The following is a 27122-nucleotide window of genomic DNA, read 5'->3' as shown; positions in this document are numbered from 1 at the left end:
TGTTCTTAATTTGTCACTTTCTATCTAAATAGTTTTATTCACTAAAAATATGGTAGAAGTAGAATTAGGGAACAAATACTTTTATCAGGTAAAATGGAAACATTTCAGTGTTTGTGTAAGAGACTTGCATTACCTCACAGGGCAAAGCTTTCTGTAATCAGTAGTCTGGGGCGGGATGGGAAAGGATATGACAGGGACGACACCACACCAGCCGTTTCCTTTATGATAATAAAACTCTCTATTTTTTATTATGTTTTTTGAGGGGGGGCATCAGCATAGGATGACTTTGAGTAGAAAAGACAATTAGTCTTGCTGCAAACCAAGTAGGTTTCTGTTTTTCAGAATTACTGTAATTTGAACAATGACTTTGATCTTGAGCTTGGTGAAAGCATGGCCTTTTATATTGAGATATTTTGAGATCCTCTGAATTGAAGTTCAAGGATGTAAGAGTTTGCATAGTCATTTCAGATCTCTAGCTTTTCAAAATAATACCAATTGGGACATCTTAAGAGTTGTTGAGTTGCTGTACTAATGACTTGAAATAAGCTCAATTATAAGTGAGGTAATGTTTTCAAAAGAGGTATGAACAATAGTAAACACCACTGAAGACCTTGAAAATGTCTTCAGCTACAACAGCAACCAAAAAGGAGGCCTGAGAAGTGGGAAAAAGAAGCAGTTTTGTTAGTGTTAAAAAAAATCTGCTGTTTGGAGGCTCATCTTTTGAATTTTGCATGTTTTAATTAACCATCTTAGTATTGATGTGTGTTTTTAATTGAAAATTTTTCAAATCAAAGTGTAAATGTTCCCAGGAAATGAGTTGCTTGCTTCTGGTGTGTGAGGTAACGAGCATGGGAGAAAGTGGGAAAACAGTGCACATTGTTGAACATATTTAGTAAAGAATAGGAAGTTGTCAGAATGAAGGAGATGTTTTGACCAATATAATTCCGTAGGTGAGGTAGGATATTGATTGATTAAAGTGCAGTTTAAACAAAAAAAGAAAAATCTGATGCAGTAGGATCAAAGCACGACATGCAGTTTTGAAACAGAAGTGTGCAAAACCATTTTGATAGTAGAGAAGAGAATTCTGTAAGTCTGGGGACACTCGTGTGTGTATCAATTTGTGCAATTGTAAATGTTTTAGCTCATGAATGATTTTCAAAGAAAAGTGTGCAAGTCAACTGATCTGTGAAAGAGCTCCTGCTGTACGTAGCATGTCCTGATGATAATGAAACTTGGTGAAGCACTTAAGTTACGCTGTCTTAAATTATTGTGGGATAAAAAATGTTACAGGAATTAAGAAACTTGGAAGGCTCAAGGGATTTTACAGGTGTGGTGATGCCCTCATTTGAAAGGATGTGGACCATTCAAAATACATATATAAGGATTTCAAAATTTTCCCCTTCAAACAGAATTTTTGTGCATCCTTTAATATCTTTTGTACATTTCAAGTATTAGCTTTAGCATCTTAAAATCTTACCATTGTTGCAAAAGCAAATCTATTGTCAACCAATTGAACATGGTTATACTGAGGCCGCAAATACACCTCAGGATAACATGGAAGTGAGGAGCAAGGAGGAGCTCATTTATTTAGTTTGTCTTCTTACATCTCCCTCTTTCCTCCCTGAAATAAGTAAGTTTGGCCTTATTTTAGGGTAACTGGAGGATCTTCTGTGTTAGATCTCCCCTCAGTTTCTTTTAGAGTATGTGTTTCAATGAAACTAAGATCAGTCATCTGCTTTCTTCACCCCCATGTACCATTGACTTTTTTGACTGCTTGCTGTGCTCTAACTTGAGCCAAGAGCATTGTCTGGATTTTATCAGAAATCCTAGTTAAAGTTGCTCTTTTTCTTACACAACTTTCAGGCTTCCGAAGATGCATGAGAATAATTAAAAAATACATAATAACAAATAATCCATTTTATGATCATGCAGAATAGCTTGAAACTGGTAGGATGTCTGAGTTTCAGTATTAAAAATCTACCAATGGAGTTTACTTTTTAAAATAAAATATTTGTTAAAAACAAAACCAACCAACCAAAAAAAAAACCCCAAACCAACCCAAAAATATAAAAATAAATTCTTAGTGTTATACGATACCTGACAGGATTGAGGAAATGGGTACCTAAAGGTGTCGATAGTGTCACTTCTGACAGAAGTACTTGTAAAACAAACTTTTTTAATTGCTCAAAGAGGGTAAGAGTTTTTCTGGCATTTGATTTGCGTTTGGAAATGATTAGCTTCAGCAAGTTTGTTTGGATCTGCCACTGTATCCATCCATTTATTTTTACCAACAGATATCTCTTAAAAATTGCTGTATTCACAGGGAAAAAAAAAATCAATTTATTAAATCAACCAGAAGTCGACTGTTATGGAGCTCAGCCATTATAATTGTTTCCTTTAGACAAAAGCCACACTTTTTCTGTAGCATGTTTTCTAGAAATGGAGTAATAAAGTATGCCTAAAAAGACAAATGTCAAGATGGTTAAATGTAATTAATAAACACTTTGCAATTAATAAAATAGTATAAAAATGGAGGCATTAATACTTGTTCTGGTTCTATAACTTTTACAAAGAGAGGTAAAGCACTAACCTAAACATTGATTTGTTTTCCAGTTTTATTGTCATTCCTTGTGAAACTGCAAATCACATTGATATGCAGTGTTTTAGGTAATACCTTTAATGTGGTAGTCTTGTTACAATGATTGTTAATCTCAAATTAAAAGTAAATAAATTCTTACAAATATCTCGTTTTAATTTTTTTTCTATTTTTCTTTTCTTTGCTGTGTAACTTTGAGCATCATAGTATTAATGAGTGCAAACTCTTAAAAAGTACACACTGAAAAATGTTTGTCAATGAAGTTGCCTTGCAGTGCTTTTGGAGCACTAGCAAATAGTTGCAGCCTTGTCTATTAATGGAATGGTTTCAGACATTCTGAAACCCTGTTCAGCCACAGATTGATGACACAGATTTTTGATGATCCGACCAATATAACTCTAAATTAAATCTATAAGTGGGTCTTATATAAGAGCTATGCTTGCTTGTTTTCTGAATAGGCTGGTATTAAATATCCTTCTACCTTTGGTCATATATTTTCTTTCACGTTTAATTGGTGTTTTGCTACTGACTCTCTCATTTCTTTAACATGGCACTGTATTTTGAAAAGTGCTTTAGATTCAAGTTGTTCAGCAATTACCCAGCTCCAAATGAGACCACAGGGCTGCAATTTTAATTTTCCTCTGTTTTGGCTCAGCTCATAGAACTCTGAAAGTGGAGCACTTTAAAATAACCACATACTCTTCTGCAGTGTTTTTTGTGGATACCAATTTGCTTTCATGGATTTGATGAGAATTTTGTTAAGATTTCCAGTTTTTAGAAGCTGTTTCTTATTAGAATTATACTTGGAAGGGCTATGCAGAGTACTGGGGTGGAGGTGGACTTTTTCAAATTTAAAGTCTTGATGTTATTTCAAGTTTTGCTATAAAAATACAAGTTTGAATAAAATAGAATAAACCAACAGGTGTCATATGTCCTGAGTAATATTAAGAGACTAAAAATTCTTAAGAAGTATTCATTCAAGATAAACGTAACTTACTTTGAAAAAAAAATAATAAATTAGGTCCCTATTTTTACTGTGACTCCATTGATTTTAATCATGTTTAAACTAGAGATGATTCTGCATTTAAGATTCAGAGTGGAGAGAAAAGGGACCTACAATGCTCACTGGCTTTGCAATACTGATTTTCTAATTCCTAATGGTTTATATCTTAAGAAGAGCTGTTTTAGTAACTGTATAGTGTATATATCTATGAATACTACAATACTGCTTGATTCTCTATCCTTTTTCCTAGGGCTGACTGCTCAAATGGCTTCATGAGGAAAAGGATTTGTTTTGATGATTGATGATGTATTGGATACATTTAATCTTTTTATATGTGTTGCAGTAAAAGGCATATGTGCTAGGACTGGGGATGGGGATATTTCAACAATGACCTGAACAAGAAAAAAAAAACCAACCCCAACCCAGCCCCTGCATGTGTGTTTGGCTTTTTTTATAGAATTTGCACAAATGTAATGTTAAGATTGCTTACCAGTTCTGAGCTGATGATTTATTCAAGGTTACGCTTTGCTAGCCAGTGCTACTTTGGTAGTTAAGTGTAGCTACTTTTTTTTACCACAGCAATATCCTTGCTTTTATTTTATGCCATATTCGTATTTATTCTTTTTCCTCTTGATTTCCAGTTCTTTGCAAAAAACACCCCCCCAAAAGGTCTTTATGTCTATGGAGATGTTGGTAAGTTTCAGTTTCATCAGTTCCAATAGAATTTTCTTGAAATGCATGTTTATTCAAATTCTGAAGTGTCTAAAAGCTTTATGCTTATGTAGCATTATTGCTTTAATGAATTTTCCAGGATTAGTGTTCTTCCACATTATGATGTTATTTCATACAGTTACACTCTGATGCTGTAAACTGTTGGATTCAACTGCGTTACCATATGTATTTTTTTCAGCTTTATTAATATTTAAGAATGCAATTTAACAATTTGGTAAGTAATTGAGAGCACCACTGAGAGAATTTATGTATTCTAATTGCAACAGTACAGCATGAAAACATGCTGGCGTTTCAGAAGGAAATACTAAGGATGTTTTCTAGATGTGTACAGAGCCTTTTGTGTGACCTTTGGGTCATCTTTTTATGGATCAAAGTTTTAAAACAGAAAAATAAAAATGCAGTTGTTCCAAGTTTTTGAACAGAAAATATAACTGTTCTTCACAAACAGTCTGGGCTTGTACTTTATTCTGTGGAAGTGTATAGTTTCATTAGTTCAAAGCTAACGAACAATCATTATTGTAATCAGTACATGCTGTTCTTAAATTAACAACCTGTTGGGGTTTTTCTTTTTTGATTTTTGTTTTTATTTGAAGGCACAGGAAAGACAATGGTGATGGACATGTTCTATTCTCACTTAGAAATAGAAAAGAAAAAGAGAGTCCATTTTCATGGCTTCATGCTAGATGTACATCAGAGTAAGTGCAGACACAGGTATTTATGAGAATTTTATGAAATACAGTATTTATAAAAAAGTCTGTCTCATTCTCATATTCATATGAATCATCGTAACTTTATTTAAGTATTTAAGCGAAAAAAGTAAAAAATAGGAGAGAAGGTGAAGGATTTTAGCATTGTCTGTTACATCAGACTAGATATTGGTTGTGTATTATTTCTCAAGTATCTTTTCTCAAAGATTTCTTTATACTTGATTGTGTAGAAAATTTGGGTGTATATTTAGGATTAAATCCTTAACTAAAAGTTTTCCAGTTACCAATTAGCTTACATGCAATCCAAAGAAGGCAATTGCTAAAACTGAAACAGTAAAGGTTAAATTCAGTTAGTATTTTGAATAAGCAATAACTAAATCAGGTGTAAATGCACGGGTGAATGAGAGCTGTTCTGGTTGGCAAACTTAGTAATACTATCAGTAATATAGAGGAAAAAATAATAGAAGGAAGTTCATCTTTAGTTTCAGAAAATTTTTCTCACAAGGTGAATAAGGTGCTTCATTCTGACTGAGATATTTTAAGGTTTGGCTCTTATCTAAATTCTGTGACTTTAAAATGCTGTGAAATTGTTAAATAATGCTGTAAGGTAGAGTTGTTGCGACAGTTACATTTTTCTTGGGAAGTGTAAACAACTTCTGCCACATTTAGTGCCCACTTTTATATCATTTTTGGGTTACTGTTGAGATTTTCTGTTTCCATTTGTTGTCATTTATGCTTAATCGTAACAAAGGTAGCTTCTTACTAAAACAACCCATGAGACAGTGAAGTATGAATGTAGTAATCATACTTTGTGTCAGCATTATCATCTTTACATTATAAGATATAACTGTGTTGCTGTGTCTGAGGTTTTTTTAACTAAATGCATTCTGAGTATATCTTCAGAGCATGCAATGCACAGAGCTGTGCCATTGGTTTGTAAACACTGTAAGGGTTCTTCACTGAGAGAAAGTTAATACAGAAAATGCCAAGTTACAAAGTGAAACTGAAACTAAGGTAATGAATTGAGGCAAGATAAAACTGTAATTTATATCAGTTTTTGAAAGATGAAGTATAGTGTAAAAAGGTTCTTTGTTTTTTGTTTCTAAACAAGAAAATACAAATCACAGAATTACGTGATCTTTTAATTGTTGCCTGGGTGTGGTTGAAAACTGTTTTCCTCTCTTGAAATTGGACTAAATTTGAAGCATTCTTATTTTTAGTGGACTAGGCTACTTTTTATTTAATAGCTAAATAATTTTTTTTCCCTGTCTTAGAAAATGAAATAAGAAATATTTGTCTGTTTTATTAACTCAGGAATACATCGCCTTAAGCAGAGCTTGCCAAAAAGAAAGGCAGGATTTATGGCCAAATCATATGACCCAATTGCTCCAGTAGCAGAGGAAATAAGTGAAGAGGCTGCTCTTTTATGTTTTGATGAATTTCAGGTAAGAAATCAGAGGTTGTTCCTTCACTTCAAGGGAAACTTCATAAAATTACTTTTGATCTTAAAATATGACACTTTTTACTGCTAATATAGTATTTGAATCACTGGCCAGTAGTGAACTATAGAAGTCACTTCACAGTTTTGAGGATGATGTTGGTTTATTTGTTTGGGTTTTTTTTTTCCAGGAGATAAGATGTAAATTGGTGGTGTAAGTGCCCTCATAGTGCTTTCGTTTTCCAGTCTAGTTACTGGTCATACAAGTGGGTATTGGAGTTTCGTGAGAGGCTTATGAGTATTTCAGAACAGGAACCATCAGCCTGTACTACGCCTGTACAGTGCCCAGGGAAGTAGCTGCCTGATACTTGCTTGGCATGTCTGGTCTTTGCTGTAGTTCACATAATGCAACAAAATTGTCTCAGTGTGATTAAGGATGTGGGAATAACATGTCAAATTCAACCTAAATTCTTTCCTAGATTTATTGGAGCCTTCGGCATGGCAGTGCCAGATTATATCAACATAGCTAACATTGTAAGAAACTTTTATTGAATTATATGTGAAGTTTAAAAATAAACTCGTAAAATGATCTTTGCCCAAGCTAACTTGTTTTTTCATTTGTTTTGCACAGCTTGTGAATTGTGTTTTAAGGGCATGTCACAAATTTAGGTGTAAAAATTGCTTTATAAAATTTTTAGGAGAGAGGTTAAAGAGGTATTGGGTATCTCTCATCAGCTGAAATGTTTTTTTATTCAGAGAGAAAATGCAGAGCAAGATAAAACCAGACCTGTGTTAGTTCTCAAATCACCAACTGTGAATTGTCTGTTATGCTATTAAATTAATACATTACTGAAATAGAGCAATTTATATCTCCTAGCTATTATTTTACATGCCTGTGCACCTGAGAAAATAACCATTTTATGATCAGCTCCCATGATGGGGATATTTGTAGCTGTAAAGAAGTAGGTGTTCTTGGTTCAAGTTACTCCTGCATTTTTCAACAAAGGGGTAATCCTTTGATCTAAGGTTTCAGATTGGGAGGAGTTGCTTGATCACTTAAATTGTACTTTATCTAGTGAATATGAATGCTGGGCATCCAAAACTTGCAGTTTAAAATCTAACTACAGAGACCATTGTATTTATACTACGAAGAAATGGGAAAGTTTGGAGAAGGCAGGGAGGAGTGTTAACTGTCGTGACATCAGATATTCAAGTGGTAGATAGAGGCATCTTTGCTGTACCATGTGTTAGTGTAGGTACCTGCTTTCCTTCCCTGGTGTTGCTGTGTTTCCAGCCTGTCATGTGCCCACATTTTAGGGGGAAGAGACTCTGGTATTTTGTGATTCTAAATTGGTTGCCTGCTCCCTCTGCTGACTTGCTTGAGGTACATCAATCACTTCAGTTGTAAAAATCACCTGTTTTTTCCCATGTGTCACAGCTGAGAAAGAACTGTTCTCTAAAATGTGTATCTTAGACTTAGTATTCTTATGTGAATGTTTAAAATCTACTTGTTCTGGGTGTAATAATGTTCTAAATTAACAGATTTCTGAACAGCTAAATTTCTTGATGGGTTTTCTGTAGCATGGAACGCTATGCAGGCTTTGCCTGCTGAAGAGCAGTCCCAGCTTTCTGAAATTTTGCAGAAGGCACTGAATTTGGGATTCTTTCTGCTTTCTGGGAAACTTTCTGCATAAATAGCCATAAGGTAGTGCAGTGACTGGAAAACCAGCTCACATGGTGACAGTTAATAAGGATTGATAATAGTTGATAATTGACACAGTTGATAATGAGCCAAATCTAATTCAGGATGTTTGCAGCTCATTTCCCCCATGGAGGTAATGGCTACGTTTCACTGCAACATTCAGTACTCAGATTTAAAGAATTAGATTAAAAGAAAACTGTAAGGAGCTGGAGACTCAGAACATACACTGCTCTAACTTGCAAGACTAAGCTGCTGTCTGTTTTGACAGGTGGGAATCAAGCTGGGTCTTTATGACTTCGACAAAACACTTGTGTAGAGGGCAGATCAGAAAATGATTGAGATTTGCTTTAAACCCTGCTTTTAAATACCTGTTTGGAAAAAAAAAAAAAAAAAAGAGCTGAAAACATTTGTTTGTTTGTCTTGAGATCAGGCACACGGATGAGTGATATTGTGACAGGGACAGCAAAGAGTATTGTTAATGTTCATATTTCAGAGGAAACAGAATGCAGAACTTCAGAAGACAAAAGCATTGCTGAGGTTGCATATTCCTCTTTGACAGTGGGCTAAAGCTAAACAGAAATACTCTGAAGTGAATCTTCTCGCGAAGCCTGGAGGACTGTTGAACAAGTGGAGATTTGATGAATTGCCATAGAAAAATATTTTGGTACTTTTAAAAGTAGTGTTCTGTTTTCCACAATATTGTATTAAAAACCCACCCAATTATTTCTAAAGTGTTTCTTTCTGCAAATACTGCGGGATGGCACTAAGCTTCTGAGTTTGTCCTTTTTGAAGCAGATTTTGTCAGCATTTGCCTAACCCACAGGCTGTCACGTTATTAAAGCATTGCTACTTATTACTGATCTTTGCCATACAGTTTATTGTAAGTATGAAAGTATTTTTTTAAATCAAAAGATCTTCTGCCATTCTAAAAAATGTGTCCTCATTTTGTAGAAAAAAATATAGAATTTAAGCAATTTTTAATTCTAATTTTGATTTTTCAGAACACAGAGGTTGGCCATGAAAAGATCCTAGTTATTGTTTAGCAATCAAATAACTATACACAGATAATTAGGAGCTCTAATTTCAGTGTGTGACTCTACCCTGTGTTCGTTCTATTGATAATGAAAACAGAATCCCTACTTTTTGGTAAGCTGAAGGATATACAGTCTAAGTCTTTATGTACCATCAGTACCACTTAGACTTAAAGCAAACTACAATTTAGGGAGTTTTTACTAACCTGCATGCTATTAAAAGACTCTAATAAAAATTAGTCTCTTATTTTTGTGCTAATACTAATTGCTCATAATACATGCTCATGTTTGTCATTCATTGCGTGGAACTGTACCAATCAGTGGCTGACTGAGTCTCAGGCACTTACACATGTAAATTAACTATTAGTCTAGTGGGTTTTTAACTTTTTTTATCCTTTTTTTTTTTTTTTTAATTATTTTTTCCTTTTTTTTTAAATGAGTCATAATGGGAAAGCAGCACTAGGTCAGAAAAATCTTTTCTCTTTAATGCTAATGAAATGTCTCCATTCTCTCCATTAGCAGGCTCTCCTTATTGGTAATTTGTAGCCTCTGCTTTTGTTCTGTCTTGCAATGAATGCTGGATACAGTAAAAAACATGAGAAATGACAATACTTTAGTTACTGTCTTCTACCTGCTTTACTTTGTAGAAATTTTCTGTCTTTCTCAAGCTGTATTAGAAACAAGAGCTCATATTTGCATGCCAGGTCTGAAAATGGCTCTTGCTTTTTGATGGAACTTTTTGAGAGTTTTGGGGTTTTTTAATGAAATTGAAAACATCAGAATTCCACATCAAATTACAGTTCTAGTTAATAAGAGAATGTTATTAATACTTTTCTTTTATGTGAGGACTAATATTCTTTCCCTGCCTGTTTTTTGAGGGTAGCATGCTTTATAGGATTTTTAAACAAAGAAGTTTGGAACAGCATAGTTTGCAGAATACGTTTTTAAAACCTGGTTATTAGCTTTGCTTTGTGATACAGGAAATCCGGTTACCCCTACAGTGCGCATGTATACGGATTCCCTGTGTGTCTTGTTTTTAAGAACAGGGGAAGTTCCTAAATTTCAGTGTTCAGAAGAAATAAATTATAAGCAGATATATTAGACATATACTGTAATAGTGAACTATGACAATGCTTTTTGGAATGTTGGATCTGATCACAGATGTGCAGATCTGAGGGGTGTGTTACTGATTGTGTAAAAGTTTGGTTTTGAAAAAAGAAGAAAATAATCTGTATTAATGTATTCCATGGAACTAATTGGAAGAAATCTTTGCATGAACAGGTGTTTACATATAGTTCCTTATGAACATTATGGCTTCCAAACTAGCTGTCAAATGTAACCTAAGTCTCTTACTGTCTTTAGTGTAGAATTCTGTAGAATTTCTGCTGCCCAGAAAGATCATTTAGAAATGGGGAATGATAGGGAGTGGGTGGTGGTGGAGTAGGGTTAAAAATTAGACTGGGTTAAATAGCCTTCCTGTAGGTGTATTACTATCACAACATACACATGTAAACTGGCGAAAGCATAGCAGCCTGTCAGTCTGTTGGGTAATGAGTGTATGTAGCTCTCAGGATGCCATCACTGTTTTATTTCCTCAGAACTGGGGTCTGTTTTGGTAAGTTAAAATGCAACAAGTGTCTAGATAATAATCAGAGGGAATGTGGGAGAAACAAGTGTAACAATAATAGGAATGGCTTACTTAATGTTGATGATCGCAGCCGGTGAACTCCTGTAAAATATAAGTTGCTGTTGTAACAATAGGATTTTCAGAGAAATTTTTTTTTTTAATTTATTTATTTTTATTTTCATTAGTACAGTACAGAGTGGTTTCTGTTTCTTTTTATTTCTTGGTGCTGTAAAGCAGGTTCTTTAAGCTAAACTTAGATATTGAAAGAAATTTTACTTCATGGCTGATTTTTAGTCATCTTATTCCTCCCTTCCCCTCTCCCCCCAGTATCACTTGTCACACCCTTTTTTTTTTTTCTTCGTGTTTTGTGCCTGAAGGTTAGAAGAGGCTGACTGTGCTGGAAGTGACTGCCTGCCTTTTGATTATTCATGGACAGTAATAGAAGGCACTTAAAAAGAACAATGAAATTGCTTATTTTTGTGATGGGCCATCTGTTGAATTGTTTTTTGCAACAATCACACAATAGTATCTATGTCATATCATTCTATTTTCAACAGCAGCTGATTATGTATAGTTGGCTACTTGTCTTTATTTCTGAAGTCCCATGACCATTTAAATTCACCTCTGCAAACCTTTGCCTCAAAGGTAATAGAAATGTAAAACAGCCGGTGTGTATTTTCTTTCTGTCTCCTGTTTTTTCATGTTGTTTCTAATTAATTAGGCCTCTTAAATGTTTAGATCTGTTTTCTCTGTCTCCCACCTGTAGTTTTATAATAGAAGTTAACATGGAATCATTTAGCAATTGGTAAAGAAATGGTGGAGTTCCGCAATAAAGAGCGGGCAAGTTTTGAAAGGCTGTGGTGCATTCACTGCTTATTAATTATCCCTCTTATTTTTTCTCACCAAGCAATAATTAGAATCTTTCTCCATGGCTTTCACTAACAAGCGTTTTTCCTAGCTACAAAGCCACTTGCAGATCTATTGCGGCAGAAGCTGAAAGCAAGATAAAACAAATGTGTTGTCTTCTACAGGTCACTGACATTGCTGATGCCATGATTCTGAAGCAGCTTTTTGAAAATCTGTTCCAAAATGGGGTTGTCGTTGTGGCAACATCTAACAGGCCTCCAGAAGGTAAAACAAACATGTTACCAATATTATCCAAATACAGTGAATGGCAGTAACTTGTAAAACAATTGTATTGAAGTCAATACGGTGTTTAATACTAATAAACTCTCTAGTCTGCAAGAATCTGAGATACTCCAATTTGTCCGGGTTTTTTGTGTTCTTAAGGAAGAGAGGTTTTTCACTAAGAGGTATTTCTTCCTTCCCTCCAACTCAAGCCATTCCTTTCCTCCAGATGCCTTCTGTGTTTTCTGATCTCCTCTAACCAGAGGAAGGGTATTTGGGGACAGGGGAGTTGAGGAGAGGTAAAATACTGCCCTGGTTTTGGATGATAGGAAAAGATCATATTCTGCAAAAGAGAGGGTAAATGAGAGTACATTCTTTCCTGGTTTCTAACTCGGAAGCTTGCAGACTTGATCCACTAGCTTAAAGGAGAACCCCTTATGAAGATGTCACACTTGGCCTGGTTTGAGATCGCTCACTGGGAATTACTTAGGTGGAGAGTTATTTCCATTGCTAACTATATTTTTAAGTGTAGAGTAATGAGCTGGATCGATTCTCCTACAAAGTCCTGAAATCTGTATGGGTTTTAACCAAACAGTAATTGTATTTTTTTGTATAGGAGAAAAGGGTTTGTTATAGAGTAGTATGATATCTTGCAACTTTTATGACACTTTAGATTGGTTAATTTCAAATGTTTGCAAAAAATACTGAAGAGTTGCAGTATTAACTGTAACTACAGTTAATTTTTCTACCCAGATTGAGTGAGAGGATCACTAAAGATTTGCAGTGCAGTCTATCTGAAGGGGAGAGAGAGAGAAGAAAACACTCATGTTTTTACTAGAGGAGGAAGTCACTTCCCCTTGGTTTATTTTTCTTGTTTAAGCAAACAAGATGAAATCATAACTGCTGTAGTTGGGTTAACTACAGATAAACTGGATGGCAGTTTGGAGCCATCCTTGTGTTTTTTGAAGCACTACTCTTTCAAGTTCAGGAGAGATTTTTATCTTAACTTGGGGATTGTATCCCACTTACTGAACTGAGATGTCAATCTGTGACCATTATCATCATACAGGGCTTTTATTTTTTAGTACATATTAAGTCACTGTGTCAACCTGAAAGTCATCCACTTGTACTAGCTACCCAACAGACGATGTCAAGAATGGCATCTCCACAACTAAACTATCTTGCAGTCCAGATGTTGGTCAATGCCTGTCACTTATTCTCTTCTCACTACTCACTGTGTGTGTCTGAAATCCTACTGCAGGAAAGAGAGTTGGGTTAGTGTAGTATACTACATCAAGGTTTGAGGCTGAATTAATTTGTTTCCTGTGGATACGAAGGGGAACAGTGGCTTTTTCATTAGAGAGCAGATGTACCCTGCTGCTGACCACTAGTGATACACTTAACCATATTAAACTTCCTCCCCAAGGGAATATGAGGGGAAATACTGAGGTGCAGTGTTTGAGGAATCCTGGCTTCATTTCTTCACCGAAATTGCTGCTTGTTTTTCTCGTTCTTACAAAACAGATATAGTACAAAACCTCACAGCCTTATTATCTAGAAGAACTAATGGAAGTAGCTGTCTCATAGTACTGTTACATATTCAGTGTTTTTTGCAAGTAAATATGCAATTGATTGTTTTTTAAACAAATGTATAGCTATCATGATTTGCAGAATTATGAATGAGAATAATATGTGGCTTAATACACTTTTGCTAGTAATTAGGGTGCGGAATCACCTTCACTGATAATTTTCCTAAATGTTTCAATGTGCGTATCCAATTTTGTGAAAACCATTTTGTAGATGTCCTGTTAGTTTCTCATGCATACTGTGTCTTTTGTCCACCATGAAGTGTTGGTAGGGCATAAAAACTTCAGCCTGTTTGTAGCCTTTAGGCAGCACAGGGAATATAGGTTGTATTAACAATCTGGTGTGGTCTTTGTGGGGAATTTTGGTGACAAGTCAGCTGAGTGCCTTTGTTCTTTTATTTTTTCCTTCAGTCAGTCATAGGTGCTGTACTGCCTTCTTATAAGGCTTCCGAATATTAATGAAACAGAGCAGCCCCTTATAGCTTTGAAGTGATAACACTTTCAAAGAAGTCATTCTGTTATGAACATGTTGGGCAGTTGGATAGTCTCCAGAGAAGCAGTGTATACTCTATAAAATTTAGAGATAAATAAGATAGAAAATGCTGCTTTATGGTTTGTTTTTATTAATTTGTATTTTCTTTGAGTGTGGATCTGCATTTTGTTATGTAATTTTTTTTTTACTTCAGTGTTATTTTTAGTAACTTTGCATAAGTTTACATATTAATTTAATTTTCTTTTTATTGTTTTGGCCTTAGGGATGACCCTTTTTCTCACTTTGGAAAGCGAGGTTTGCCTGGTAGAATTGCTAGAAGATAAAGTGTACCACAGTACACTGAACCAGAATGATGCAAACTTTGGAAACTCAGAGAATGTATTTTTAGTTGACATTCGGTTTTTCCCCTCTGCCAAACACTCGGGACTTAGCAGTTGCATAATTTTGGCCTTATAGTTGTACCAATGTTTACTCAGCATTACAAATCTTTTTTATGTCCTTACTTCTTTTGCTAAAATCAGTTATACGTCGGTAGAGATTGAAGTCATCTTTCGTTTGCTGCCTTTTTCAGAGTTTTTCAGGATGTTCCATTCTTCCTTAAGAATGTACTGAATTTTCATACAGCAAAAAAAAGAAATCAGTTTTAGCTCTCCTCTTCTGCCTTTTGTCCCTTCTCTCTCTAGCAATGCCGAGTTTTATTTGCCAGACTAAAAGACAAGCTGACATTGTTATTAAGACTAAGTATCAAAATGGTACTGATTTCCTTTCTTTCAGATCTCTATAAAAATGGTCTTCAGAGAGCTAATTTTGTACCATTCATTGCTGTGCTGAAGGTAAGGAGAGTCACTTGTTAAATGCTTTTCAGTTTTCCCTGCTGTATTAATAAATTAGAAATTTGTACAGGATTGCTTTGATGCTAGTTTCCAGATAAGATGTATATGCTTTAACTGTTCGGGGTGAAAATAATTGAAGGTAAGGCAAAAAGAACTCTTTCTGTCTACAATTAACATGTTTTGAAAGCTGGATATTTTTAGTATGACAGAAAGTTATCTTTTTGACTGAAGTAACAAAAATTTTTCGGATTAGACTTTCTACTGGTGTGCATATGCCGTGTAATACAGTATTCCTCTGACAGCTATGCTGTGTTGTACTTGTGGATATCTTGCATTTGTTATGCTACAAAACCTGGTGTTTTGTTGGTGTAAAGAAAGTAGTGTCTGGTATGTACCCCTCAATTACCTTGTTTCTGGGTCTTTCTCATGTAAGTGGTTTTCTGAATGGGTATTTGTGAGGTTTCACATAATGTTCAACGAGTAGCAGTTCTGAAGACAGCTTCCTAGAGTCCGCTTACTGTCTTCTCTGCCTTTAGCTCACGTCCAGCGGTGTGTGTCTGTAGTAGTGTCAGTCTCATCTAACCTGTTCCCTGACAGTGGCTTTGACAGCTTGAACTGCTCCTGTCTTAGTTTTCTCTGGGCTCAGAGCCTCCTGCAGGGCTTTTGTTTAGAGTTTATTGGGGGTGAATGGGTGGGTTGGTTTTGTTTGTTTGTTTTGGAAATTAACTTCTATGGCCATAAGTCTCAAAATAATGCTTTAGAACTAAAAGTAGTTCAAGTTCAGCACAGGAGCTTTAAATTCCTTTAAAATTCTTGGGAACATGGGACGAAGGGAAAGTATTTACAGTACATTTCTGTGACGAGGTGCTTCACTTGAAATAGATTTCAGGCTGTTTCTGTTCCTCGTACATGGAATGCATAGTCACCAGATACCCTGGTAACTGCTATATAAAAATCTTTCCTTGTCTTCAAATGATGAAAAGAAGTGGTTTCTTTCCTAGATCTAGAGTTATCCATGCTCATCCTTAATTTTGTTGTTGATTTTATTTTCTTCAGACAATATAATTCCAGTGTCTGTATTTGGGGTCCTATTTCTTACAAAGACAACTAAAAACCAGTTTCTGTGGAATAAGCAAAAAGTGAAATAGCGCTCTATGGAAGATACAGTTACCTTGCAAAGTTTGTCTGTATTGCCTTTCTAGGTGGTAGATTACTGAGGACAAGTGATTGCTGAATGCCTGCAGTGGGAGGTGCAATTGATAAATTCCACTTTTTGAGGCCATGAAAAGCTACAAATCCTCCAGCTGGTAGCTGCAGAAAAGCTTCAGGTTTGTGTAGTTGGGCAGGCCAGTAAGACTATTGGCAGCATTTCCCGCCCTGTGCTTGTACCCTGCCCAATTCTGAACCTTGTCAGTGTTCTGATCTTTTGAAATCTTACGTAGTGTGAGATCTAATGTTTCAGTGATTCCTTAGTTCTGTCACTAAAGGGAGTAGTTTTCATAAGCAGGAAAAACCTCTCAGTTATCAGTTTGTTGTTGTGGATAAAATTCTTTGGGAATTCTTTATGGGAGGGCTTAGTTTCTGCAACAGAGAGGAGTGCTTCTTCAGGTCATGAAATTTTGCAGAGATAGAGCTTTACAGAGATAAGTATTAAGGAGGAAAATCTTTTAATTCTATAATTGCAATTAGATTCAGGCCCTTCTGATTGCGCTTGTAATCCTGCAGGATTTCTAACTGAGCATCTTAAAGTGCATGGAACTCCTAAGTGATTTTTTTCCATTTTTTTTTTTTTTTTTTTTTAAACAAAGGCAGTTCTTGCAGAGAAACACAATCACTGCTCACTGTTACTTTGGGCAAGTGCTCAGAGCAGAAATACTCCACAAATTGTTGATCTAAACCAGTAAGAAATAGAAAAATTTTCTAAACATTTTGAAACTGGTTTACAAATAAAGCTATGTATCTTAGAATTGTAGAATCACAGAATCATCGGGGTTGGAAAGAACTTTAAGATCAAGGCCAACCACTAACCTAGCACTGCCAAGTCCACCACGAAACCATGTCCTTAATGTGTCACATCTACACGTTTTAAATCCCTCCAGGGATGGTGACTCCTTCACTGCCCTGGGCAGCCTGTTCCAGTAATTGACAACCCTCTTGGTGAAGAAATTTTTCCTAATGCTCAGCCTAAACCTTCCCTGGTGCAACTTGAGGCCATTTTCTCTTGTCCTACCACTTCTTACTTGTGAGAAGAGAACAGCCACCTCCTCGCTGCAGAGTGGCTGCAGAGAGCAGTGAGGTCCCCCCTGAGCCGTCTTTTTTCCAGGCTAAACAACTCCATTCCTCTCAGGACTTGTGCTCCAGACCCTGCACCAGCTCCATTGCCCTTCTCTGGACCTGCTCCAGCACCTCAATGTCTTTCTTGTACTGAGGGCCACAGAACTGAACACAGCATTTGATGTGCAGCCTCATCAGTACTGAGTACAGGGGATGATCACTGCCCTGGCCTTGTTGAACCTCAAGCAGTTGGCCTCAGCCAGTTGACACAGTGTGCCCATATACCTCTGCAGAGCCTTCCGGCCCTCAACCAGATCAACACTCCCACACATCCCACTCACTTCTAACAACTTGATGTAAGAGCTGAAGTGAGGCTCTTTAATTTACTGGTTTGCAGTAGTTTTGGCACGTTTTAGTTTATGCAGATATTTAATGAAGACATTTGCATCAACCATTGAGTGTTCTGGAATCCTGATTCTAATTCAGTGGCTAGTTCCAATGCTTCATTCTCTGAGCAGTCAGGAAGGAAAGCTCCTTAAACTGTTTGTGTCGAGTCTGTACCTTAAATGAGCAGTTGTTGAGTTTCCAAAGGTTTCCTGGAACCATAGTGTGTAGCTGTAAAACATCAGGCTGAGTCAAAAATGCCAAATATGTAACTTCTGCATTTTGTCAGGTTTTCTTCATGCACCAGACCTGCACTGCACTAAATTCTAACTGAAGGTCGGGAAGTTTTAGAGCATTTCACAGCCTGAGGATACCTTTTAAAGGTACAGTTCTAAAATAAAATGTTTGCTTTGACTACCCACATTTTGCTTAGAATCAACCAAAAACCTGTTGTCAGTATTGTCAGGAGGACATGAAATTACTGTAAGCTTTCTGTAGTGAACTTCTTTTTTTCTTCTGCTGTTAGGGACCAAATAATTATTTATTTTAAAACTATTTGGTTAAAAAGACTTCTAACCATAGGCATTGTACACTCATCTCAAACAGAAAGCAGTGTATTTTTATACGCTCTATTGTTCACTGTATTTCTCAAAATATGTCAGTGATTATTTATTGCCATTGTTGCCTGCTCTGGTTTTAATTAAAACATAACCTTTCTTACAAAGCAGGAAATGGAGGAATTTAAAAGTGTTTTCACTTTTCAATGACTTAAGTTCGAATACGTGAAAAATACTTGTTTAAACCATTTACAGCTGTCCCTAGGGAAATTGTGGGAGTTAGTTTTGTACAAAGGCATTGGGTAGATGTAAAATGTCTTTGATGGTGCAGTCAGCTTTTGTCCAACCACCTGTGTGAGAAATGCAGGGGTTTGTTGATTGGCGGATCTGCCTCTTTTACCCCCTTCTTACTGCCCCCGCAAAAAAAAGTCATCTCCTTGATGAAATTGATTTGTCAGTTTGTTCCAGTCTAATGGTGTGATAGCCCAGCAGCTTTCAGTATGTTGAATAGTTAAAACCTGCTTTTGAGGTCAGTGTCAGCCACTCTGACCCTTGTGAACTGTCACCTGAGTCAGAATTGCAGGGATTAGGCCTTTGATATTGTGATGGCTTCGCCTATCAATTGACTTTTTCATTACTGAAGATGTTGGGCCTTTTGTTTCCCTTCTTAGTATGTAACCAAGCAAACTCCTAAGTAGAAGGAGCATTTGTTCTTGTTCTTTCTGCAAGTAATAGAAGTACTCATCTTTTGTGAAGTGTACCTAATTAAACATAGAAAAAGTAAAAATAAAAAATAGAGCATGATTGCAAGTATTTTTTGCTGAACATCCGTATAATTTCTGGGTAATTTCAGTTTGACAAATCTGTAAGTGTCAACTAACAAAATATTGCATATAGAAAGCAAGGTGTCAGATTAGAAGTTACCAGCACTTTCGGCGTTCAGCCTTCTAAGCCTGTGTGTGTGTGTGTTAAATTTAAACACAAGGGTTATTTGAATTCTGTAGTTTAGAGCAGTTAACTGTTAGTATTTTATAACGTACCTATTGCCTTAGTGCTTTCACTAGATTTTAAGTTGTTTGGTTTGCTTACCTTCTGTGTCTGTCTTACACTTGCTTGCTTCTAGACTGTTTATTTAGGTACAGATCAAAACTTTACCTTAGGATAAAAGAGTTGCTCAGTGTTGGGCTCCCTGCCTTCTCACTGCTTTTGATTGTTAAGGATTTCCTGAGTTCTTGCTTGGTTTGGTTACTCCTTGATTAAAATGAATAAATCAAAGCATATTGTAGATATGGAATAGTTGATTCCTGCTATATCAGGGTAAATTAGTCTAATTACACGCGTCAGTTTTATTTGCTTGTGATGTAATGTGAAATGAGGTCCTGCACCCCCCCAAAAAGCCTGAGCCAATTAATAAAGCTTTTAAGCTCTTTGTCACAGGCCACCATGGAGGTCTGCAGAGAAGAACTTTAATCCAATAAACATTTCATTTAGATCATGAAAAGAAAGCATGAGAAGAAGCTCCTACAAGAGAGGGTGTTACCGGCAATTCTAGCCACGAAGAGATGTGAGGAATTTGCCAAATTAACAAAGAGGCCTTCATATTTAACACATAAATGTGTCAAAACTAATAATAGAATAATTTAATTTGAGTTGAACCTTATATTGTTAAAATTCTAAGAAGCCACAACTGTTTTCTTCAAAGACTTTGCTGTTGAGTTGGACGGACAGGGCAAGGGGAGGTTGTGAGAAACCCAGATAGCAAATAGCACTGGCTGAAGCTGGTGGAAAGGGGGGAAAAAAAAAAAGGAATAGATAATTAGGTGTAATTAGTGTGTATGAATTGTTGTCTCCCTGCCCTTGGCTTGAATAAATTTCAGAGGAAAAAAAAAAAACCCTAGTGGTGAAACCGCTTTGATGTAAGAAGAGTCATTGTGGTTTGGCAGCATAAAGGCAGTGTTTTATACTTCTTACATAATGGTTGTGATACAGAAAGAGTGAATGGACCCTGCACCCCCCAGCCTGCTTTACAGCAAGGACTTTTGGATTCCCTTGAAACAAAATGCATCAGAAGTTGGTAATGAGGCAGTGGACCTCATCAGAGCTAAGCGTAAGCCATCTTTAGCCTTTGTTTAGATCTTAATCGCATTTTTCTTTATTCTGGGAAATCCAGTTTTGTAAATCAATACTACTTTTTTTTTTTTTCCTCCTTTCCCTGCCTGCCAACAGTTCTGGCAGGAGCAAAGGCTAATACTGGGGGAGAAATACAAATCAAATGTTAGAAAGAAAAACAACAGCAAAAAAGGAATCTAGACAAGTAACTTCATCCAGGGTGTAATTCCAATGAAGTGCATGCATTCGGGGTCAATTTGACCCTCAGCTTACAAAACACCATGTTATAAATTCGGGGTGAACTCTTGGCATTTGTTTTTCACAGAGCACTGCAGCTTGTTTATTAGGAGATTGAAAGTTACAGTTGTATGGGTTCTTTAGCAAAACTGAATGTTATGCAGTGGTTTGTGGGTTGGTTTTGGTTTGCTTCATTGGTTTTTTATTACTACCGTTCTGCAAGGAAGATTTTTTCCTAAGTGATGTGAAACAGGGAGAGCTGTTCAGTGTAATTCTTATTGCATGAAAGTTTACTGTGCCATTCTTCTGCTCCCTGGCTAGAAGAAGGAGGGACTATTTGTCTCCTACCCAGCACAGCCACATCTGTACCTCCTGAATTCTTTCACTTTTGTCTGAATATCTGAAATACTATTCACACAACAGCACATTTTAAGAGTCTCTGTCTTTATTCATGCACCATTACTTTACAAGTTAATTGTCTATTTTTCCTCTGCTTAGGGGGTAGCTGATTTGTAGCTAGACATTAAAATAAGTTATTGAAAAGTTGCACAATAGATCGTATGTTCCTTGTGGTAGCAAGAATAGTGGGGGTTCTTAGTCGTTAAAGTTTTGAAGGCTGCAGTGTAAACTTGTGCAACTTCCATTGAATGAATTTTACCTCTAACTCTTCACTTTAAATGTTCTTGTCTCAAGTGTAAGAAGACGACTAGTTAAAAAATATATATATTTGGCAATATTTCACTTCCCAAACCTTTGTGCCCTAGGTCCCCTTAAAAATAATTCACAAATCAAATGTTTGTCATCCAGAGTTAATCTGAGCATGATTTGTTTCACTGATACTGTGCAGGATTCTTGGATGACAGTTTGAAAGTTTTCCTCAAGATTTGTTTGTGTAGGGCTTTGGGGTTTGTTTTGTTAAAGTGTTTACATTTGGAACAAGCATGAAGTGTCTAAAGCTATTGTAGCAATTTCCCCTGTTCCCTTATTGCGGAAGAATATGGGGGAAAGACTGTAGAAAAAATCAGTTAACCCTTTAAAGCGTTGCTGTATTTTGCAGAACAGATAGCCTTTTGTACTTGAAGTTGATTTGATCTGTGAAAGGCAACAACTGAATATCATGTAAGACTAAATAATTACGCCTGATTGTAAGAGTTTTTTTTTCAGGTACAGGTCACATGAAATTCAGTTAGGGTAGAGTATGTACAAAGCTAAGAAATATGCAGATTTTCTGTTGTAAGATAGTGTAAGAATTATTTACACTTAATACTTGCATAAAGGTTAGAAAGGTTGATGAAGCGATATTTAGTTTTGCTTTACTATTCACTGCGTGTCAGAATGTAATTATGACTGATTCATGAAACTGTCTTAGCAATGAACCATCTTTATTAAAATGCGGATCAAGACAAGAGCTGACAGTAATAAAGAATAGAACATTTTAGTCTTGTTGCTTTTGAATGATTGCTAATTACCCCAGAGGTCATGTATAGTGCTTATGAGGATTCATTGACATTTTCTTTAAAGTCTACTGTTACAACAACATCTGAACAGGGAGACAAAAACTGTATGCATATCCAACAAGGCTTGGACCAAGTTTTTACCCACCATGAAATACCTGATGATTCCCTTTCTCCTTCTCCCTCCCCCTGAGTACAACTTACTCCCACGGATCTGTGTAGCAGAAACTTAGGACTGTTACAGACTCCATTTACTTTTTATTTTTTAAACAAGATCGATTTTAAACGTGGATAAAAGGAGCAGCCCTTTGCAGGTCCTGCACCTGTACCATGCTTACTCATGGCTAATGATCTGGTTGATCTCCTTTCAGAGCTGCACCAAAGAGGAAACCCTGCACTTTGTATGCCTCTCTCAGCAGGCTGTAAACAGACCTGCGCAGCTCATGCGTCCCAGTTGGACCAGTTTCATGTTCTGAAACGTGCTGATGACTTTGAGAGTATGGCAAAATTGAAACCTGTGGGTGTGCTTTGTAGGTCAGAAATAATTTTTTCATGGCACACTGCATCTTTGCTTGAGAGGATTCTTATATGTGCCACAGTTACAAATCATCTGGGAAAACTCCAGTTGTAGTGGTATCCTTTAGATGGAGAAACCTTTTCTTGAAATTGCTTAAGAGAGAATTTTAAGAAAGAAGAAACAGAATTCTAGTTGATAATCTAACACTACATGGGCTCAAACAAGGAAAAGTAAAAATCATTATGTCAAGTGAGCTCTGTTTACCTGAGGAACGCTCCCCCTGTTGCTTGCTGGTGGAGAGCTCTTGCCACCTGTCTGCATGTTGTGTGATGCAAGAGAATTTTTCCTCTTAAGCTGGATATGTATGAGAAGGGTGATTGCCAATGAACAATCTCATTATTTTCTGATTTTATTGATCCTGTGCCATGTTAATGGAGGCCAGACCAGCAGGACAGGTGTGCGGTGATATTTAGGGGTGTGTGTGCATGTGATTTTTTTCTTTTTTTTTGGTTATACACTAATACAAAGATGCTGAGGATGTATTTGAAAAGGGAAGATGATACCTCTGTGGAAATTGATTCCTTTTGCTCAGAAAGAGTGGTTAGAAGTTGCACTTCTCAGTCAGGCATGGTTTTATTATTAATAGTAGGTGTTGTAATGTGCTCATTAAGAACTACACCAGAGGCCAAGAGTATTAATTGTGCAGTTTTGCATGCCTGGGGATAGGACTAATTTTATTTGAATGGAAAGTGCATTTGGTACTGCAGATGCAGTGCTACAGCTGCATTTGCAGGTGTCTGGTTTGGCCCGAGTGTGAAGGGCTGAGGAAACTCAGCAGGTGTGGGAATTAAGGTAATGATCATACCAAGGTGAAGCACTTTCCCATCTCTCTTCCCCTACATCTTCTCTGGAGGTGATCAGGTTGGGTTTGTGTGATCCTACGGGCTGACTTTCTGATTTGAATGAGGTTTTTTTGAATTTTTGAATGATTTTGAATTTGAATGATTTTTTAATGCCATTAAAATTCATAGCAGAGAATGACAATTTGGTTGACTTACGATGGTCTTCAATAAGGTTAAGAAATATCTACTCACCTGCATTATCCAAGGTTGTGAGTTGATCACAATATTTGAGCTTACAGGGACACATGGTATTTAGCACAGTGTTTAATGTGGACTACAAGGCCATATATTAGCATTTCAGGGTTTTTTGTGACACATGGGAAACACACATCTTGAGAAATTGCAGGTTATCCAGTTAACCTTGACTGCCTTTTGAAATTTCCTTGAACCTCTGTTCCTCTATTTAACGATCTATCCTGATGTCTCTGATTCCTTGAGCAGCTAAACATTTTAATAGCTACCATTCTTGATTGCAGCAACAAAGGAATATGAGGGGGGCTTACAGGAACAAAAATGTATACTGGTCTGTATTAAATAACTTTCTACTGCAGGTATACTGAGAGTTTAATTTTATCTATTCTATCTGAAGGTTGTTGTTTTAGGTGTTCTGTGTAGAGTTGAGCCTTGAGGCTTTGTCTTTTTTCCTTCTGGAATAAAAAGTTTTTATGCCACTTCAGTGGAAATGAGTGCATGATCATGCTGTATTTTTAACTTACTAATTGCGTTTTCAATTCTGTAATTGTATTTGTTCTTTGTATACATAAATACATAAATGACTTCAAAATAAATTGTATGACTAATTAATTTTATGCATTTGAATTGAATAGGCTAAGTCAGACTTGAAATATCTCAATAGAATAGAAAATCTGTTGGAAACTGTAGATGATTCCACAGAACAGACTCAACTAACTGTAGCTTCAATTTTAAGTATTTATTTCAAAAGAAAAGGAGAAGTATAGCCCAAGTAAATGAAATTTGAAAGTTTAAAATTCCATCTTAAGAAACGGAAACCAATACTTACAGTCATGGCTTTGACAATTAAGTACTAACAATCTGAGCACTCCAGTTAGTTCTTTGGCTGTTGATTAGGATTCCGTGGTGGTGATTAGTGTGAGGATGCAATCACATTTGTAGGGTTTAATCAGTTCAGTGCTGGAGAAGTTAGTCCACAGATGGAGAGAGAACTAGAATTCCTACATGTAATCTTAGTAGGGCTTTTCCCCATGCTGAAAAAATTTGAAGAGTAAAAAGAAGAGAAGCCTCCCCCTCCCTGAACTTGCAGGGTTTGAAAATGATAGCATTGATTTTCTAGTTCCATGATGCAGGAGTATATATAATATCTCTGACACCTGTGAAGGGGCAAGAAGATTTGTGGTCGCATACGCACCCTCTCTGGTGCTCAGTATTTCATTCTTGCAGTTGTGAGCAGTATTTGTTTTTTCCATGCTGTGCAACCATGTATCTGGTTTTCATTTTTGTAAATCTACTTTAAGTGGTTAGCTTGGATGTTTGCAATATTTTGGTGTGCTTTATTTTCTTCTGTTAAACATTCTGATTATATGATGTCTTTTTAATATTTAATTTATCTTGAAAAAAAATTTACAATTTTGAACGTTTTGCCCTCTGCATTCCTGTGAAGTGGATAAGTGAATGTTTCTGTGTGTAGAAACAAAGAACTGTGGTGGATACCCTTGTCGACAAAGGAAACCCCAAAAGGAAAAGCTTTTGGATCTCTGCTTAGCACATAGCTTCTGTGTGACCTTTCTGACTCTGGCTTTGAGTAAAGGTGACCGTGTGCTGAATCCTCCTTTAGAACCGTCTCCAGCAGTACATTCTTAATGCCTGTTATTGCCTGCCAGTGCAAGCAGTCCTCCCATTACTGCCCTTCAGTTCACTGGTACTGCTATCACACCCTTTCTGTTCTGCACTGTGTAGAGCTCAGTTTGTGTAAATAGCATTGCCCACCCCAGTGCGTGTTTGTATGCCGGTTTGTTGCCATTATTTCCACATTATCATTTAATGATTGGTTTCTTTACTCACACTTCTGTTTGATTTATTTTTTTTTTGTTACACTGTTTTCCAGTAGCACCTATAGATGTGTACTTTATCATATATTCACATAAGGAGAAGGTTGTTCCTACCCTACAAAGCTTATAATCTGACAATAGCAATCACGTTTTGAAGGAATGTTTTCTGGGAGCATGTTGCTACACAGATTATAATGTTTTGTTTTAATGGCAGGGCCGTCCATTTTATATATATTTACACAATGCTTTGAGGTCTAAGTCAGTGGTTCTTGAGACGGTAGTGGATGAAAAATGTGCTAGAGATTCGAAGTAAATACAAATCAGAATTTGATGGAGTGTGCTGGTTTGAAAAATATGAGATGGCTGTATTTGAAAGATAGGGCAGAATTAAGCCAAAAAAAGCCCCCTCAGACCCAAACTAAACTAGAAATTAATTTGGAACATCCAAGGAGCAGGATAGTAAAATGCCAAATGTTTTCCAAAGGCCTAAGTATCTCTCTATTCCCATTAACTGGCCTCTACTTCTATGCATATATTGTGTGTCGGAGAAAACTGCTGTATATCAGAATTCTAGCTTTCCATTTTGTTTATGTTTGGTTCAGTTGACTTTCGCCTCCTAAGGAAGCAAAAACTTAGTAGGACTGTAATAACTGCATTTTATATACTTCTGAACAGGATGCTGCTATTGCCTCTCTTGCTGAAAGGTCTTAAAGCCCAGAATATCCGACAGATACTTTAAAAATAAACTACGTAATGTGGTATCACATTAGAATCAATAGTGGTGCATTAGACCTTGAAGACAAGGTTTATAGGAAAAAGAAATATCATTAGTTTAGGCAGCTGTTTGTAACTTTAAAAGGGCCTCAAAACATAAGCTTCGGAGCACACAAACTCTTCTTCATTAGTGTCCATTAGTGACAGCAATTTTTTTCTGAATAGCAATAATATTAATTACTTTGAAGAAGTAGAAAAGGGAAGGAAGGCAGAATAAATGCAACTACTTCATAGCTATTGTGGTAGTATTCACGTCTATAGTCCTTACCTCCAAAACTCGTTTGATGTGATGTTAAATCATGGAGTCATAAAGACTGTCAGAGCATTTAAGGAGTGATGAGTTTGTAAGCAGGACACAAATACACTAAAATACTATATCACAAAGCGCTGATTTGTATTTCAGCAAGCTGCAGTGACCTGCATAATATAGCATAGTATTGGTCTGTGTGTGTCTGCTCAACTCAGCAGTCATTATCAGCTGGGCTTCAAGCACTACTGTAAATATCAGCACAATAGATTTACACTGGCTACAGTGCTCAGGTGCACTTATTTTTAATTTCAGCCCTACCATGACCATACCCCACTCTTAAGTATACGTAGCTCTATGTTCACTCTTCACACTATATGCAACAGCCTGAGAGACCAGCAGTGCTTATAAACCCATCCTGAAGGCAGAAAAGATGAGGCTGAATTAATGCAAAATTTCCTACCTGTTGTTTCCAAGAGAAAACCAAAACAACCAAAATTATAAACAGTATCTGAGTATCTAAATAATCTCATAGCCTGCATAGTGGTAGTGGTAATGTGCTTGTATTTCCCCTCTCCCTTCCCCCCCCCCCTTCCCCCCCGCCAACATGAAGAAGATGGTACTTGAGCTAATATACTGTTTTGGGAAAATAAAACATTAGGTGGAAAGGTGCTGAGCATCGATGCCTGGCAGAGAAAAGCAAAGTACACCAACGCTGCTGTGAAATTTCAGGAATCTTCCTTGTAGCCTTGACTGCCAGACTG

At 36.5% G+C, this 27122-nt stretch overlaps 1 protein-coding gene across 2 annotated transcripts in view; it reads left to right on the top strand.

Moving 5' to 3' along the window:
- The window catches only part of AFG1L (AFG1 like ATPase), a 58590-nt gene that overhangs the window by 8851 nt on the left and 22617 nt on the right, over positions 1-27122 (top strand). For both annotated transcript variants that reach the window (XM_080615210.1, XM_080615209.1), the window contains exons 3-7: positions 4241-4292; positions 4925-5026; positions 6353-6483; positions 11868-11967; positions 14818-14876. In XM_080615210.1, the coding sequence (XP_080471336.1) occupies positions 4241-4292; positions 4925-5026; positions 6353-6483; positions 11868-11967; positions 14818-14876 (444 nt within the window). The remainder of the gene's footprint in view (positions 1-4240; positions 4293-4924; positions 5027-6352; positions 6484-11867; positions 11968-14817; positions 14877-27122) is intronic.

This window comes from Psittacula echo, assembly GCF_963264785.1.
Source record: "Psittacula echo genome assembly, chromosome: 4".
NCBI lineage: Eukaryota > Metazoa > Chordata > Aves > Psittaciformes > Psittacidae > Psittacula > Psittacula echo.
This window is presented reverse-complemented; position numbering and strand designations above follow the sequence as displayed.